This window comes from Molossus molossus, unplaced genomic scaffold (assembly GCF_014108415.1).
Source record: "Molossus molossus isolate mMolMol1 unplaced genomic scaffold, mMolMol1.p scaffold_m16_p_21, whole genome shotgun sequence".
Taxonomy (NCBI): Eukaryota; Metazoa; Chordata; class Mammalia; order Chiroptera; family Molossidae; genus Molossus; species Molossus molossus.
In genome coordinates, this window is record NW_023425357.1 from 36,998,631 (window position 1) to 37,009,937 (window position 11,307).

At 51.0% G+C, this 11,307-nt stretch overlaps 1 protein-coding gene and 1 pseudogene across 1 annotated transcript; both read left to right on the forward strand.

The window, feature by feature from the left end:
- Positions 1–1,149: 1,149 nt before the first annotated feature.
- On the forward strand, positions 1,150–8,138 carry LOC118638249 (dipeptidase 2-like). The gene is made up of 11 exons (XM_036273919.1): positions 1,150–1,336; positions 2,303–2,654; positions 2,996–3,122; positions 3,435–3,564; positions 3,906–4,047; positions 4,344–4,413; positions 4,533–4,709; positions 5,077–5,161; positions 5,784–5,859; positions 7,544–7,679; positions 7,775–8,138. Exons 2-11 carry the CDS (start codon positions 2,347–2,349, stop codon positions 8,030–8,032), a joined length of 1,509 nt encoding a protein of 502 aa, XP_036129812.1. The 5' UTR covers positions 1,150–1,336; positions 2,303–2,346; the 3' UTR covers positions 8,033–8,138.
- Positions 8,139–8,491: 353 nt separating this feature from the next.
- Positions 8,492–10,810, forward strand: LOC118639584 (annotated as a pseudogene).
- Positions 10,811–11,307: the final 497 nt, after the last annotated feature.

An 11,307-nucleotide genomic window follows, 5' to 3' on the forward strand; every position in this document is an offset into this window, starting at 1 on the left:
GACTAGTGTGTGTCTATTTCCCCCTGCATGCAGCAGGGCACAGAGATGGCCTCGGTGAAATTCAGAGAAAGACAGGCAACCCTGTTGGCTGAAATCTGCGTGCCACTTGGATGTGAGTACTCACATGCCCCTAAGTGTATAAGGGTCTGGTGTATCTGTGTGTAGCTGGGTGTATGGTCACCTCAAGGCCAAGGCCAGCAAAGCCAGCCTAAAGACTGAAGTTGAATGTTACAGAAAATTTGCTGCTTGGCTAATCTACAGAGATGGTGCCCACCTTCTCTGGCTCAACACAGCCTATCTCTGTTGGACTAGAGTTTCCCCCAAGTCCTGGGATGTTAGACATTTGGTCCCTGAAGAAAAACTAAAAACCCTCAAAGAGCTGAATTCTCCCTTCTCATTCCTCTATCAACAGCTGCTATCTATTTGTCTGGACTTCCTGCCCTTCTCTTCCCTTTTCTTTATAACTGCTTCCTGGTGGGGCTATCAAGAGTGAAACAGACGTGATGTTTACTCCCCAAACTCACATTTGTGGCTTGGAGAACAGTAGATCCAAGAATTTCTCCCCACTCATCTGCAAGAGTGGTTGTGGGGTTGCTGACCAGCAGTAAGGAGTGAGGGGAAGGAAGGGAGCCAGGTCTGAATTTGGGTGCACAAGCCGAGTAGGGCAGAGCCCTGGGGGACTCAACATTCTGCAGGGGGGCTGCCTAGAGAACCCCCAAGCTTCAGTAGACAGGGAGTCAGTGCCTTTGGTTTGCTCTTCCTCCTGGCCAACAGATGCTGGATAACATCAAGTTCACAATCCCTCAAATATACCCAAGCTAGGAACTCTTCCCCTCCTGGATAGCCCAGGGCCTCTAGTCCCACTGGAAGAGTTTTGCTCACTTCATTTTGGGGGAAGTTTCTAGGGTCTCCAGTCCTCACACTCAAGTCACTATCCCTGCACTTGTCACTACTATTACCTGGCAAAAGTTACAAAGATGGAGCAATTCCAGGGGTGCCAAAGATCAGAGTAGAAACTTGAGAGATTGAGGATGGAGGAGTTTGGGCACAGACCCAGAAGCCTCTCAGCTTCTGTGATAAGGCACATTCCCCATGTGTGTGTGGGTGTGAGGGTGTGGGTGTGTGGGTGGGGGTTCTTGGAGGAGAGAGTTAGGGTGAGGGCCTGAGGCTGGGAATGGGGTGGGGCCTGCCAAGCAAAGACAAGAACTTAGCCGGCAAGGTTTCTGGGAGAGTTAGAGCCAGAGGAGCCACAGGATAGCCACAATAACCAAGTACCAGGCGTTTCCTTAGGACTCTATACTTCAGACCTCAACAAGACGGGGGCTTCCACACTGAGGTAGGAGGGATCCTGGCCAGCAGGTCAGCCAGCTCTCTGGGAGAAAATTGCTGGGATTGGGGGCTCTGCTGCCCTGGAAATGACTCATTTTCTTCCACTCAAATAGCCTACTATCTGCATTTCTGCTCTGTTGAGTAAATGGTCTCTGACCCTCTCCAGATGGTTGCCAGGTTCACATCCCCAAAGTCCCTCTATTCAGACACTGGGGATGTGTAGCAGATCCTGAGAGAGCTCTTTCCTGAGGCTGACTGGGGAACATGGGAGAGGGGGATCTCCTGACACTTCCCAATTCCTGGATGGTGTACCTGGGACTGGACAGGCAGGCTGGGAAGTAAGGTAGGGAAAATAGAAGGTTAGGGGCAGAGGGCTACTACCTGAATCCAGAGTCCATAAAGTTAACCTCTTATTTCCAGAGACTATTTCCTCCTTCACACTCAACCCACATGGCCCAGCACAGAAAAACCAGGAACCTAGAACACTGTGACCACAAAGATACCTGCATGTGGTCCTAGGGCTGTCCAGAACAGTTGGCAGGCAGGTGGGACATGGCGTGGTTGGGAGAGGTCACAGGGCTGAGAGCCACTCTCTAGCAGAAGCACTCCAGGCTTGAGAGCAAGGATCTGGTCAAGGGGAGAGAAACCTGGGTGGGACCCATTGGAGAAGTGGGTGTGGGGAGAGGGGCCGGGCGGGGAGCCTGCCATGGGAGACTAGAGGGCGCACACCACACACGAAGTTGGTTGAGGGAAGCCCAGCCTTGGGGGGGGGGGGGGGCGGGAGCCTCGGGGCTGGAAGTGGGAGGGCGGTGCCGCCCCCTGGTGGCAGTGCTGCACGGTGTCGCAATTCTCTTCTCACCCGTCGCAAGGTCCTGTGACTTCATCCCCCTCTCGCGAGGCCGTGCTGCAGGGTCGCCTGAGCCGACGGTTGGAACCTCATCATTGCCCTCTGCCCCTCTCCTGCTTCTCTCAGGTTTTCGAGACCAGCTCCTGCCCGCCTGCCTGGACGTGCTTAGCATGCAGCCCACGGGCCTTGAGTGTCCCCGCATGCTCGGCTGGCAGCCTCTGCTGCTCCTGCTGTTGCTGCTACAGCCGGTAACCTGCGCCCAGACTACGCCAGGCGCCCCCAGCACCCCGACAGCGCTCGGCACCCCCAGTGTCCTTCCCACACCCGGCACTCCCAGCGCCCCGTCTAGACCAGGAGTTCCTAGCGACTCTACTGTGCCTGGCACCGCTGGTGCCCCGACCTCGGAGGGTACCCTCAGCACCCCAAATCTGCGGGAGCTTGCTCAGGCCCTGATGCGGGACTTCCCACTAGTGGATGGGTACGTAGATGCGGTGGGGGTTGGGGGGACAATGGGGGTTGAACTGACCCCTGGACTGGGGAAGTGAGCTCATCTCTGGATTGGGGAGGTGGCCCTGAACATGCAGGGCTAGTCAGGGGGTTCCCTCACACCACCCCTGGATGTCCTTTTCCATCATTCTTGGAAGCCCTTTCCCCTCCTCTGTCACCCCCTCCCTGTTGGGAATGCCTTAGCCCAGGTCTCAGAGGGTCCTGGTATAGTCCCTGTGACAGTGTGGGGTGGGGAGCGCCTAAGCTTGCCCAGGCCTAAAAGAGTCCACACCCATTTGTCCCTGACCTGACTCTACCTTGACTTCCTTCCAGCCACAACGACATGCCCTTGGTCCTGAGGCAGTTTTACCGGAACCGACTACAGGATGTTAACTTGCACAATTTCAGCCATGGCCAGACCAGCCTGGACAGGCTTAGAGACGGTCTTGTGGGTGCACAGGTACCACAGGGACACAGAAGGTGCCAGTGGCTGCTGGGGAATGTGGGGGAATATGGGGCCCTTGAGATGACAATAAGTTAGTCATATGGAAAAACAGTTACCATAGTGACCCCAAAAGTGCTATGACATGGATGCTGGGGGGGGGATGCAGGGGCCATGGTTAGCCAGTTTGGTGGACATCCAGGTACCACGGAATAAGCAGTTCATTACATGTGATCTCTGGGCCCACTGGGTGCTGTGTGGGCTGTGGAGTCTATAAAGGAGGAGCTCCAAAGCAGCCCCTACCCAAGCCAATCCCTGGCCTTCCCCTAGTTCTGGTCAGCCTACGTCCCATGCCAGACCCAGGAACGGGATGCCCTGCGCCTCACTCTGGAGCAAATTGACCTCATCCACCGAATGTGTGCCTCCTATTCTGAGCTGGAGCTTGTGACCTCCGTTAAAGGTAGGCAGGTTGGGCCCTGGCTGGTTTGGCTCAGCGGTTAGAGCGTCAACCTGCGGTCCAGAGAGACCCGGGTTTGGTTCCCGCTAAGGGCATGTACCTCGGTTGCAGTTTGTCCCTGGTACTGTTTGGCCGTGCGGGTGGCAGCTGGTCGATGTGTCCCTTTCACGTCCATGTTTCTCTCCCATGTTTCTCTCTCTCTCTCTCCCTCTCTTTGTCTCTCTGTCCTCGGGTGAGGATAAAAAAAAAAAAAAAATGGTAGGCAGGTTGGTGGGATGGTCTTAGGGACTTGATTGAGCTACCCCAGGTCCTGAAAGTGATCACCTGACCTTACCTGCCCCCAGCTCTGAACAGTACCCGGAAGTTGGCTTGCCTCATTGGTGTGGAGGGCGGTCACTCACTGGACAGTAGCCTCTCCGTCTTACGTACCTTCTATATGCTGGGTGTGCGCTACTTGACACTCACCCACACCTGCAATACACCCTGGTGAGCACAGTGCAGATGGTATGGGCCCACTGAGGCAGTGATCTGCCTGAGATCCCACTGGGACCCAGACCACACTTTACCTCTGGGATCTGGCACTGACCCTGGAGTAGGGAGGGGAGCTGGATTCACAGAACAAGATTGGACCCCCAGCAGGATCTTCCTATGGCCAGGCACAGTCCAACTTGGGTTCCTGCTCTTGCTCCAGGGGGTATGGGGATAGAGGGCTCAGTAGGACCTCTCGGCTCTTGTGGCCCAATTATGACCACCAGTCAGACTACCTCCTGGCCATCCTGCAGGGCAGAGAGCTCAGCTAAGAGTATCCACCCCTTCTACAACCATGTCAGCGGGCTGACCAGCTTTGGTGAGGTGAGAACCCTGGTTCCATACCCTGCCCTACATGCATATACACACACCCTACCTGTTCCCCATATATAAATCCACATATATGTGCACCCCTGATACCTCCTTTCAATCTTTCCCTGCAGAAGGTGGTGGTGGAAATGAACCGCCTGGGCATGATGGTAGACTTGTCCCATGTCTCAGACGCTGTGGCACGACGGGCCCTGGAAGTGTCACAGGCACCTGTGATCTTCTCCCACTCAGCTGCCCGGGGGGTTTGCAAGAATGCACGGAATGTTCCTGATGATATCCTGCAGCTTCTGGTGAGAGACCACTGACCCTTAAACCTAAAGCAAGAAATTTGAACCTGAACCTGAGCCCCAGCTTCCCCAACTTCCTCATACCCTAGGCTGAACATCTGCCCCACAAACTCACATTCCACAGCCCTGAACTCTTGAACCCAACATAGGCTTGTAGGTGGTAAATATACCTCTAAATCTTCAAACCCAAGGCCAAGACATCACTCAAACCAGGGCTGAGACTCCTCCATTCACACAAACCAGAGAGATGAAGTCTCCTCTGACCTGAAAGCCAGGGCTGAACACCTCCTCATAGGGGCCCAGTAGGTGAACAGGCAGGTGGTTGTGCTGAGGGGGACCAAGCTGAGTATCCATTTGTCCACTCATGCAGAAGAAGAATGGTGGCATCGTGATGGTGTCCTTGTCCGTGGGGGTGCTGCAGTGCAACCTGTTAGCCAGTGTGTCCACTGTGGCAGGTAAGCCCAACCACTCCCCAGCCCCGCCCCTGCCCTCACCCCCACCCAAGCTCTCTGAGCAGCTCTGATTTGGACCTGAACCTTTACTGGGGAACCTCAGAACAGCCAACACATTTGACCCACCCATTGGCAATAGGCATTATCCCCCAATATCCCAAAATGGACAGTATACAAACCTTGGTGCCATGTAGAACTGGAGCCAGAGTGGACAGTGTAATACTGATGGGTATAAGGGAGGAAGTCAGACATAAAGCCTGGGTGCCTCTGTAGGAGCAGCCCCTTAGGTCTCTGCAGTCTTTGTCAGTTGTACTCTTTGTCCCCCTCTCATCCTTCACACACATGGAAAGAAGCACCCATGTTTTCTTGGCAGGGTGAATCCTGATGTGAAATGGCCCAAACTGGTGGCCCTGAGATCTACTCCAAATCTGAAGTTCAGTCTAGATACAGCTGGGGTCATGTCAAGTCAAAGCTTAGAGCTCTCAAGTTGGCACACTGGGTGCCAAGCCATGAAGTAATGGGCCTGCATGGCCTATAGGCTGCAAGAAGGGGAATCAGCAGAGTCCAGTCCCCATCTACAACCCATGCCCTGGAAGCCCCACATTGGTGACTTTCCATCCCCCAGATCATTTCGACCACATCAGGGCAGTCATTGGATCCAAGTTCATTGGTATTGGTGGAGATTATGATGGAGCCAACCGGTGAGTGCTTTCCTGTGGCTTCTCAGGGCCTATCTGTGTAGCAGTGGTGCCTTGATAGTCTCCATGCCAACCACAGCAGGGTCCTCATGGCCTTTAGGCCTTTACCACAGCCTCAGGTCTACTGACCCACCTGCCATCTCCTCTCCCAGGGTCAGTTTCCTGAACTTTCCTGTGTGTCTGTGGCCCATTGGCCCCAATCTAGGTCATCATATTTGTCTGAGCCACCCAGACAGAGCTCATCTGCCCAGCATGTGTACTCACCCTCAGTGCCAGCAGACCCACTGTCTCTGAGCACACTTTTAGCAAGGTCTGGTACAGGCTGACCATCTTTTCTGCTTGCAGTTGGGTCTGTGCATGCAGAAGTTCAACCCAGTTCCTTTTTTTTTTTTAATCCTCACCCGAGGATATTTTTTCATTTTATCTTCAGAAAGAGTAGGAGGGAAGAAAGGAGAGAGAGAGAGAAACATCGACATGAAAGAGACACCTTGACTGGTTGCCTCCTGCACGACCCCGACAAGGACCAGGGACAAACCACAACCGAGGTATGTGCCCTTGACTGGAATCAAACCTGCAACTCACCGGTCTGTGGGCCAAGACTCTAACTGCTGAGCCAAACCAGCTAGGGTTCAACCCAGTTCATAAAAAGCTTTTCTTTTTGCCCGGCCAGTCTGGCTCAGTGGTTTAGCATCAACCCATGCACCAAGAGGTCACCGGTTCGATTCCCAGTCAGGGCACATGCCCAGGTTGTGGGCCAAATTCCCAGTGGGGGGCATGTAGGAGGCGGCTAATCGATGTTCTTTCTCATCGATGTTTCTATCTCTCTCCATCTCCCTTCCTCCCTCTCTAAAATCAATAAAGAAAAAAATAGCTTTTTAAAAAATCTTTTTTTCTTGCCCTGGCCAGTTCGGTTCAGCAGTTAGAGCAACAGCCCGTGGACTAGAGAGTCCCGGGTTGGTTCCCACTAAGGGCTCGTACCTTGGGTGCAGTTTGTCCCTGGCAACCACTCGATGTGTCTCTCTCACATTAATGTTTCTCTCTCTCTCTCTTCCTCCCTCTCTCCCTCCTACTCTCTCTGAAGATAAATGCAAAAATGTCCTTGGGTGAGGATAAAAAATAAAGTCTTCGAATGAATGATTTTTTTTTAAAAAAGCTTTTCTTCTCTTTATATATAGAGAAAAAATTTGCATTCAGTGAAAGGCATAGATCTTTTTTTTTTTTTTTTTTTTTATCCTCACCCGAGGATATTTTTCCATTTTTTGTACAGATAGAGTGGGAGGGAGAGAGAGAGAGAAACATCGATGTGAAGGGACACATCGAGTGGCTGCTACCCGCACGACCGACCAGGGCCGGGGACAAACTGCAACCGAAGTACGCGCCCTTAGCGGGAACCGAACCCGGGTCTCTCCGGACCGCAGGCCGACGCTCTAACCGCTGAGCCAAACTGGCCAGGGCGAAAGGCATAGATCTTAATACAATTCAAATGAGTTTGATGAATATTCAAGGTGATTTTGTTTTTTGAAAGATGAAGAGCAGGAGTGAATCATTTACTCCTTCCCAATCTCCATTTCCCATATCTGACCAGAGCCGGGATTCAGTAGACCCTGGACACATAGGGCTGTGGTTCTGAGTCAGGACCAGGGAACAGGTCTGGGGCCCAACAGCTGGTTGCCTGACGGCCATACAGATTCCCTCAGGGGCTGGAAGACGTGTCCACATACCCGGTACTGATAGAGGAGTTGCTGAGTCGGGGCTGGAATGAAGAAGAGCTCCAGGGTGTCCTTCGAGGAAACCTATTGCGGGTCTTCAGACAGGTGGAACAGGTATGCTGGGCTGGGCAAAAGGGTAGTTCAGGAGTCTGAGCAGGCATGTTGGGGGAAGCTGTGGGAACTGCTGACCACCAATTGTTTGCCTCCAGGTACGGGAAGAAAGCAAGGGACAAAGGCCCTTAGAGGATGAGTTCCCAGATGAGCAGCTGGGGAGCTCTTGCCGCTCCATCCTCCCGAGGCTGCATCAGAAACAATATCTGGCTCCAGAACAGAAACTAACTGAGACTCCTGTGCATTGGAAGCCCAAGTTGTCACCTAAGAAGTCATTCTCAAAATCATCCCCCCACATGTCCCCAAGCCTCGTGATTATTGCTGCCTTCCCAGTCATCGTTCTGTGGCTCTGGTGACCCAGTTCATCCTGTTGGATGTCACTCTGGTGGCTGTGGACACCCCACAAAGTTCCCCCTTTGTGCAGGCACAAATATTTCTTGAAAATAAATGTTTTAGACTTGAATCTGGCATGAGTGTCCTTCTCTGTGGTGGGTCTGATGGCGCAGGCTCCCAGTGCTGGTGGTTGGTAGGGGACCCTGAAGTTCAGCCACCAATTACTCAAGGAAGATTTGTTGGTAGTGGCCTGAGGAAACCCAGGTAATCGGGCTCAGCACTGGAAGTAAACAGTGGGTGGCTCTGGCTGCATAAGGGTGGGCCCTACTCTGAATTCCCTCTAGGTAGCTCACCTCAATCCCCATCCTGGAGGTCTTTCAGAGAATTCTAATTCACATTCCCAAGTAGGGATCCTGCCTGGACACAAATGACCTTTGTTCCTATTTGGTCAGAGCCTAGAATGTCAAGCCATATAATGGGCCATGGGCCTCCAATGGCTGGACTTCCCGGGATATGGGCCCACCCTTCCCTGGACCCCCAGGGACTTCCTCTCTGAGAGGTACAGGCTACTTAAAGACAACCACCCCATCTTACCCCCAACCCATTAACAGTACTAGCAACTGCACTAATAGCCAAAATTAAGAGTTAATACATTAAGAGTTAATGATCACAGTTAATAAACAATAGATAATGGCTAATAAAAATAATAATTAATGCTAATAGTCTATGCATATCCCAATGGTTGAGCAATTTCACTCCAGGTATATATACAAGAGTAATGCATGCATATATTTCCCCAAAGGCATATGAAATATTTATAACAGTACTATTCATAATAACCCCAAACTGTAGATTTCAAAGTCAAACTCTAAGGAGTCAAAGACAAAAGATTACCTTAAAAGGAGTCATATTTTTAAAAACCACATAAACTTGAAGAACAACAATACAACTGAATTTTCAGTAGAAATAATGGGCAGTGTCCATGGTAGTCCTCCAGATCTGTCTCTTGCTTCAACAGTGTTTGGACAGAACATACCCAGGAATGGCCCCTTCTTCCACTCTCCAACCACTCTCCAACCTCTTTTTCAGTCACTACCTTTGGAACCACCTCAGACATCCTCAGCCTCTGAGATCAGCAAACACTGTTTTTATTTTTTATTTATTTGTTTGTTTAAACGTGTGTTTAATTGAGTTTTGAGAGAGAGAGATAGAAATATCAATGTCAGAGAAACATTGAATGGCTGCCTCCTGCAAGCCCCCTACTGGAGATGGAGCCTGAAACCTGGGCATGTGCTTGATCAGGAATTGAACCAGGACCTCTCAGGCCATGGGACGATGCTCAGTCCACTGAGCCACACCAGTGGGGCACAAACACCATTTAAAATTTTAAAAAATTTATTTTAGAGGACGGGGAGGGGATGGGGGAGAGAGAGAAAGAATGAGAAACACTGATCAGTTGCCTTCCATATGTGCCCCTACTAGGTATCAAACCTGCCACCTTTCAGTACAGGGTACGACACTCCAACCAGTTGAGCCACATCAGCCAAGGCAGCAAACACCATTTGGGGACTTTAACTCCTTATTTAACTGTGAGATCCCAAATTTGTCAGAATTATTCCACCAAGATGGAGGCTGCCGTCAACAGCCTGGGCACTCTGCATCTGCAGGCCTCCTACATCTACCTCTCTCTGGGCTTCTGTTTCCACCACAGTGATGTGGCTCTGTGGGGCATGAGCCACTTCTTCCTCAAGTTGGCTGAGGAAAAACTGGAGGGCGCCCAAAGTCTCTTAAAGATGCAAAACCAACTAATGGCTGCATTCATTTCCAGGATACCTTTCTAAGATGAATGGTGTAAAACTCAGAACGTCATGGAAGCTGCCATGGTCATGGAGAAGAACCTGAACCAGGCCCTTTTGGATCTTCAGGCCCTGGGTTCTACCTGCGTAAACCCTCATCTCTGTGACTTCCTGGAGTACCACTTACTGGATGAGGAGGTGAAACTCATCAAGAATACGGGTGACACTTGACTCACCTCCGCAGGCTGGCCAGTCCCCAGGCTGAGCTAGGGAAGGATCTCTTCAAAAGGCTCACCCTCAAGCAGACTAGGAGAGCCTTTGGAGCCCAGAGGCCTTTGAGGGACCCTTCTGCATTCCCCTGGTGTCTACCCTCCATTTCTGCCTCAATTATCACAAATATTTTTTGCTATATCAATACCACTTCCTCAATTTTTATCATACATAACATTTTATTTTTATAGAAGAGACCACCCCAACTTTGCCACAAACTATGCCTTCTGGTGTCTTAATATTATATCTACTACAAAAAATATACTTTTAATAGTTTTTTTCTTCTTTTTTTAAAAATAATTTTTTAAATTGATTTTAAGGAGAGAGGAAGGGAAAGGGAGAGAGAGATAGAAACATCGATGAGAGAGAGAGAACATTGATCGGCCTCCACCCACATGTCCCCCCAACTGGGGATCTGGGCCATAACCTGGGCATGTGCCCTGACTGGGAATCAAACCGGTGACCTCTTGGTGCATGGGTCAATGCTCAACCACTGAGCCACACCAGCTGGGCTGAGGATATGTTTTTATTGATTTTTAGAGAGAGGAAGGGAGAGAGAGAAAAAACAAACATTGATGTGAGAGAGAAACATTGATTGGTTGCTTCCAATACATGTCCTGACCAGCAATCAAACCCAAAACCTAGGAATGAGCCATAACCAGGAATCAAACTCGAAACCTTTTGGTGTACAGGACAGCTCTCCAACCAACAAAACCACCCAGCCAGGACCTATGAGGCCTCTTTCTTTTGTTTGCTTGTTGATCCTCACCCGAGAATATTTTTCCATTGATTTTTTAGATAGAGTGGAAGGAAGGGAAGGAAGAAGGAAGGGAGGGAGAGAGAGAGGGAGAGGGAGGGAGGGAGGAAGGGAGAGAGAGAGAAAGAGAGAGAGAGAGAGAGAGAAGAGAGAGAGAAACACATTGACTGGGGACAAACCACAACCGAGGTGCATCCCCTTAGCATGAACCAAACCCGGGTCTCTCTGGTCTGCGGGCCTACGCTCTAACCGCTGAGCCAAACCGACCAGGGCTGTTTGCTTCTTTCTTCACACCTTTTGGATTAGTTGAATAGGACTCTGAATCACCTTAATGCCATTTAAGATCCTTCCAAGCTGAGCTGATCCAACTCAGGGTCCATTTAGGAAGAAGTGGGAAGACGTGAGGGTTACTAGAAGATAGAAGCTTGGCTGAGGGCCCTGTGTTGCTGAGGCTCAGACTTCTGAAATGAGGCTG

What these genes read in the sequence shown, in the direction of transcription:
- LOC118638249 (XM_036273919.1), top strand. Translation starts at nt 2,347, where the DNA reads ATGCAGCCCACGGGCCTTGAGTGTCCCCGCATGCTCGGCTGGCAGCCT. An exon ending in GACTTCCCACTAGTGGATGG is followed by an intron (nt 2,655 to 2,995) that starts GTACGTAGATGC and finishes ACTTCCTTCCAG; the next exon opens with CCACAACGACATGCCCTTGG. An exon ending in ACGGTCTTGTGGGTGCACAG is followed by an intron (nt 3,123 to 3,434) that starts GTACCACAGGGA and finishes GCCTTCCCCTAG; the next exon opens with TTCTGGTCAGCCTACGTCCC.